Genomic DNA, 6007 nt, shown 5'->3' with positions numbered 1-6007 from the left:
TAATAATAAGAAATATAAAGAGAACGCGGAACGAAAAAATATTATGTTCATTGTTATGGAAAATGGGCCGTATAATGGTCTTTTATATTAAAAGCTCTTTTAAAAAGGCCGTCCCACTAAGTCTTTAATGGGATTGAATAATAAGCTATAAAGATTTTGAATGGTCTAACTAAATGGTTTATTCTTTCCGCCCTGGTTGTGAGCGGTAGCGGGTAATTCTTTGGATGCCCGATTCACTATCCGGGATAGCTAGATTGTTGTATTGGGAGTCGATAAAATGAGCTTAAATGGGTTCGGCTCGTATATCAGAGTCGGCATCATAAAGGTACCAACTGTCAAATGGCTCATTGTGGCGGCTTGGCTTTATGATGGCATTTTTACAGGCAGGTACACGCTTTGAACGTCTGCCATGCCGCCCGCCAATTATATTCTACTTAACTCGGTGTCTACGTCCACTTTTATACACTTCGGACAATTTGCTTTGAAATAACACCTGCGGGCCATACATATGTCAAATCATACGATAAAATCTTTATTGACTTGAAAACTTGGTTCTTTAACTTAAAAGAAATTATACAACTTCTCCTTGTTAAAAAGCGATCGTAAAGTTTTAAGGCTTTCCTAAATCATTGTCACTTTACAAAAAACTCTTTGAGATATTATATTATTAAACGTAAGATAGCTTGAAAATAATCGTTAATAATGGAAGGTGGATGGAATATAATGTTAAAATTCTAAATTGGAGAAGTAGAGTGAGGTTGAACTCTACATAAAAAAGCAGGTTTGCTAATGATTGTTAAATTGAAATTAGGCGTCCCAAATAAGCAACTTTTAAATACACTTCAAATTACATTGAATAGCAGCCCCTAAAATCGTTCACCGCTTCCGACTAAGCTCTACTTTCTCGACTTCTTACGGTTAAACTACGATCCCGAATCTAAAGTAGAGTTTGCCCTTTTGTTACTGTTGGGTCCACTATATTGTGAAAACTTCAATCATTATAGATCTTGAACAGAGTTCCCTGGCACGACATTAAATATTTGTAGTACATCCGCTGCAATGGAGTAATAAGCTGAATTTATGTAATAAAACATTCAAGTCAAAATTAAAGCGCCAGTGCATATGAAAACATATTTGTCTAAGACACCTGCGCTGGCTATGCTTTCATCTTTGAACTCGTATGTTTGCAAGAGTTAATAAGGTGCAAAATGCTACTCAAAGGGAATATAATGTATGGCTAATCTGTGGAGGAGGCGGCGTGGCAGGCCGGAGGGCGGTGGTAGTGTGCGTTGACAGGTGGAGGGCGCAGGCCGCGGGGGGTGGCGGCGCCCGCGCAGCTCGCGTGGCCCTCTCGCCTGAGTCACGCGCGCCTCGTAATGCTTGCATAATAATAATGACGGATGCCGATCGCGCGGCGGCTCCTTTGATCTGCGGCGCGTTTGATCTCGCCGCCGGAGCCGGTCCCGCCGCCCCTGCCGCACAAACGAGCCGCCCGCTCGCCTACTCGGTCGGGCGGCGAGCGCGGCCCTTCGCCCTCGCTCTAAATAGAGGCTTTATTTAGTAAACAGCGGGAGTGCTACCGTGCGCGTGGTGCTGCAGTGGTGCGCGTGCGCCCGCCAGTATGGGGTGTGCTCCGGCCCGCTGTCTGCGCCCGCGATGACGCGTCTCCGCGGCCCGCTCCGCCGCATACAACACTGGATTGTTTGGACACTCTGTGTACGCATTGCTTTATTATTTTCTGACATGTGTTTTTCACGCTGATCTTAGATAACAGTGAGAGTAAATAGTGAAGCATCGAGTGATTTACTTCCATGTTTGTGGTCTTTAGCTTCAAATGGAATTTATATTGAGAGTTTATTGTTGATATTATCGTGTTCTTTCGTCTCCGTATTGTGATAAATGTTTTTTTTTTAGATTATTTATTACAAACTAGGTTTTCACACATTTTTAGAACTTTCTCAAAACAGTTAAAAAAGCTTGGATTTAATTAGTTTCTTTTTCTCTTACGTTGTTTAGCTAAGATTTTCTTAACATTTATTAGAGCTTCATTTAATAGTATTGGTTAGGCTGTATTACAGTGGGGGTAGTGAATCGTTTTTGCAGTTTATAATTTGTTACTTCTCTGTTTATTTAGATGTTTTTCCAATTAACGCACGAAGATGTAGGCTACACATAAAAAAAAGTATTTATTACAAATATGGTCTATTTATTTAGTTCTCTAAGAAATTTTGGTTTCGGTTGGGTATTGAAAATTATTTTTTGAAAGTATTTTCTGAACTTCTGGAAAACAATTTTGTGGGTACCTATCAACTCAAAACAATATTTCGTTTACGGTTATCAACCTATGTGCCTTACACTTTACATCGTAACGGCAACATTTTGTTTGGTCGCAGGTTCTCATTATTATCATTTAGATGAATTAAGTAGTTAACAAAGTAATATTTCTTATTTTTCTTTCATCAGTAATTAGAAAAATACGCCTTTTAAGTTCCGTTTTATTTGACCTGCAGACTAGGGAGATTGTCCAGTAGAAGCATAGACCCTAGAATAATATTAGCAGATTTGTCTAACATAAGCCGGCTTAGCTAGCTTTGTCCAGAAAAACAGTATTAGTCATACAAACAGATCTATCTCCGAGATTTAAGATTTTGATTCTTCTCGATCTTGTATTTTTTTGTGAAGATGAACTTCGCAAACGTTCCTTATTTACTTAATTAATATGCTTATACTTAATACATCTATGTCCTAAGGAAGCATATTTTGAACGACTGAAGCATTAACTTTTTATTTCCATTTACTTACTAGTAAAAGGTACTTACTACATAAAGAAGTAGATACTTATACATGCAGGAGTTAATAGTGATTACTATACTAACGATCCAAGATTCTACAAGTTGCTAAACAACATCAAACATATTCAAATAAACATTCTTACACCTACTTGAGTAAAATCACAACTTCACAAGCTCGAGAAACAAGATTTACAAGAGTTGCGAATAATTCTAGTAGGATATGGACGCCCACACACTCAGTTACCGACTTACCGTACTTTGCAATAATCTGTATCTCGATATAAATATCTACGAGCTGTTAAATTAAATTGAGTGTCATTCATTAGTAATTATAAAATGGAAATCTAAGTGGAACAGGTATTTAGTAAGATTGGTCAAATTGAGGATACCGAAAGCGGACCCCGTCACAAGACGGGATAAACGCTAAGAAGAAGAAGGTCAAATTGAGGATTTTCGTAATCTTGTTGTCATTTTCTCTTGTATCGGACTTGTGTCTGATTATATTCCTTCTACACCCCTCTTGAAGTGGGATACCACCAGATACCTTTCCGCTGCACCCACAACAGGTCGGCAGTATTTACTGACTAAGGGTCAGTTCACACCGAGACGCGACGCGACGCGACGATACTCAAAGAGGCCAATGATTTCGCGCTGCGCCGCGCTGCGCCGCTGCGCCGCACAATGTAATGTGTATCTTTTCGTGTAGTGAATAAAGTATATTCTGAGTCGCTCTGTGAAAAATGTGCGCGCAGCGTCGCGCCGCGTCGCGTCTCGGTGTGAACTGACCCTTAAATTCCCCTTGGTTCTTCACGAGCCCTTTCTGTACTAGGATCGCGGTAACTCTTCTGAACAATACCACAACTCAGATCCCTCTACTATAACAAGTGTGTTGTAGTACAGGTGACAGTGAAAATTCTAAAGCCAAGCATGAGTCCGAGGTGTTATCACAATTCTCTATACCTTCATTCTGTTGTCAAATCAAACAGGAAATTTGGAATCGGTCGTGTAGTTCCTGAGATTATCCCCTTGATTCTAAATAACTTGGTGAAAACAATCAGTGTTCACAACATAGATAATGTTCTTTCAAATTAAAAATAATAACGGTCCTCATTTCTACAGCACGATATTTTAGATAAGTAGGTAATTATTAAGGCTCATTAGTAAGTATGTCGACTATGAGGCACCTAACTCAATTACTTGGGAAGGTACCGATGAAGGCACCTTTATCTCATTAGTTATTGCCTACATGTTGTCTTTAGCTCAATTCATAAACACCAAGCGGGTTGAACATTAATTTTGTGTCAATGAAACCTTTAAGTATTTCTTCTTTTATCTTTTAATGATATAATGTAAGGAAAACTTCAGCTACATTTTTCTAAATTCTACATAGCCCAGTAAGTCATATCCAAAAAATATCTATTACATTTGAGAATTGAAAATTCGACTCTCAATATATAATTTCATTTCATAAGAGCCGTATTGTTGGGAATAGCAATGATATAATGAAAGCAAATAATACATGAATGGGATTAAAATCTTGTTTTACAAATTGCTGCTACAATTGGCTGTAGCATTTCCATCTTTTATTTTTTTAATCCGTCACGGTGTAATTGTGAGTTAAATTAATTAATTATTATTAATTGCATTTGCAGGCGATACTGTGTGGATCATGCGAGAGCTCGGCGCCGCCAGATAGCCTGCGCCTCGTGTGGCTCTCTAACACTTCTCTCGCGTGCAACGATGGATCCCCCGCTGGGTATGTCTCTATATTTTTCAACAACTAAAACAAGGGCTAGAATAGATAAACGGTACGGTTTTTCACATTACTATCATGTTCTTTGTATTGAACACGTTATTATCATTTTCAGGTACTACTTTCGGCGCGGCACAAACAGCGACCACTGGGTGGTGTACCTCGAAGGTGGCGGCTACTGCTGGGACACGGCGTCGTGCAACGCGCGCTGGCGCCGCCGCCCCGCCCTCATGTCGTCCACGCGCTGGCCGAGGGCTCGCCGCGCCCCTGCGCTGCTCTCTGCCGACCCTGCCGCGAACCCCCTGTGGCACGCCTCCAACCACGTGCTTCTACCCTACTGCTCCAGTGACATGTGGGCCGGGACCCGAAACTCTCGTCACCCCAGTGCCGGATTTGTGTTTGCCGGCCGACTTATCGTCCGCGCTGTCCTCTCTGATCTGTTCCGCTATGGACTCAAAGGACGAATGTTGCTCGTTGGCTCCAGCGCTGGCGGCGCAGGAGTCATGTTGCACGCGGACGCTGCGAGACGTTCGATGCGCTCACGAGGTGTGCGTGTTGCCGCTATCGCCGATTCTGGTTGGTTTCTGGACCGTCCTGCACGGACACGGAGAGCTCCTGCCGCCACGGTGGCCCGACTAGGACATACCCTTTGGCGAGGCAAACCACCGTCTTCATGTGTCCGTGAGCACACTGCGGAGCCGTGGCTCTGCTACTTTGGCTACCGACTCTATCCACATATACGCACGCCCTTATTCATCTTTCAGTATTTATTTGATTCAGCTCAGTTAGCTGCTGAAGGCGTACGGGCTCCTCGCACTAGGTCTGAATGGGATGCTGTCCATAAAACAGGTTCAGCGTTACTGTTAAGTTTGGCCCCGGTTCGAGCCGCCTTTGCGCCGGCGTGCTTAGCACACGGAGCGCTAGCGCGGCCTGAATGGCAAGCTATAAACGTATCGGGCATAACATTACCACGCGCTATTGCCTGCTGGGAGCAGAGGCTGGGAGGAGGCCGCAGGAGAGCCCGCGGCGGGTGTGCGCCGCGGCGGCTGGTGGAGCGGTGCACGTGGCCGCAGTGCAACGGCTCGTGTCCGCGGCTGCGCGACCCGCGCACCGGCGAGGAGGTGGCGTTGGCGTCGCTGCTGCAGAGCTTCGGCCTGGACGTGCGCGGCGCGGCGGCTGCCATGGGGCTGGACGCGAGGGCGCTGTCCCGCATGAGCCGAGCAGAACTCTTGCCACTATTGGCGCCACATATGTGACATAGTTTACAATATGGACTTTAAATGTGCTATCTAGCACGGTGAATCTACCTCGTTTTTGTTGCACAAGTACAAGTAATATTACGTTTAGATGTTAGATATTATTTATTGTTCGTCGAACTCTTTGTATTTAGTAAAGGGCTGGAACTCTTTCACTTTTGTTTTAATAACTTTCTCACTCACAAAATCTGTTTCTCACACGCAAA

At 43.3% G+C, this 6007-nt stretch overlaps 1 protein-coding gene across 1 annotated transcript; it reads left to right on the top strand.

The window, feature by feature from the left end:
• Positions 1-1424: 1424 nt before the first annotated feature.
• On the top strand, positions 1425-5953 carry LOC110381258 (palmitoleoyl-protein carboxylesterase NOTUM). The gene is made up of 3 exons (XM_021341532.3): positions 1425-1716; positions 4445-4548; positions 4661-5953. Exons 1-3 carry the CDS (start codon positions 1657-1659, stop codon positions 5799-5801), a joined length of 1305 nt encoding a protein of 434 aa, XP_021197207.3. The 5' UTR covers positions 1425-1656; the 3' UTR covers positions 5802-5953.
• The last annotated feature ends 54 nt before the right edge of the window (positions 5954-6007 follow it).

Source organism: Helicoverpa armigera, chromosome 7, assembly GCF_030705265.1.
Source record: "Helicoverpa armigera isolate CAAS_96S chromosome 7, ASM3070526v1, whole genome shotgun sequence".
NCBI classification, from domain to species: Eukaryota; Metazoa; Arthropoda; class Insecta; order Lepidoptera; family Noctuidae; genus Helicoverpa; species Helicoverpa armigera.
This window is presented reverse-complemented; position numbering and strand designations above follow the sequence as displayed.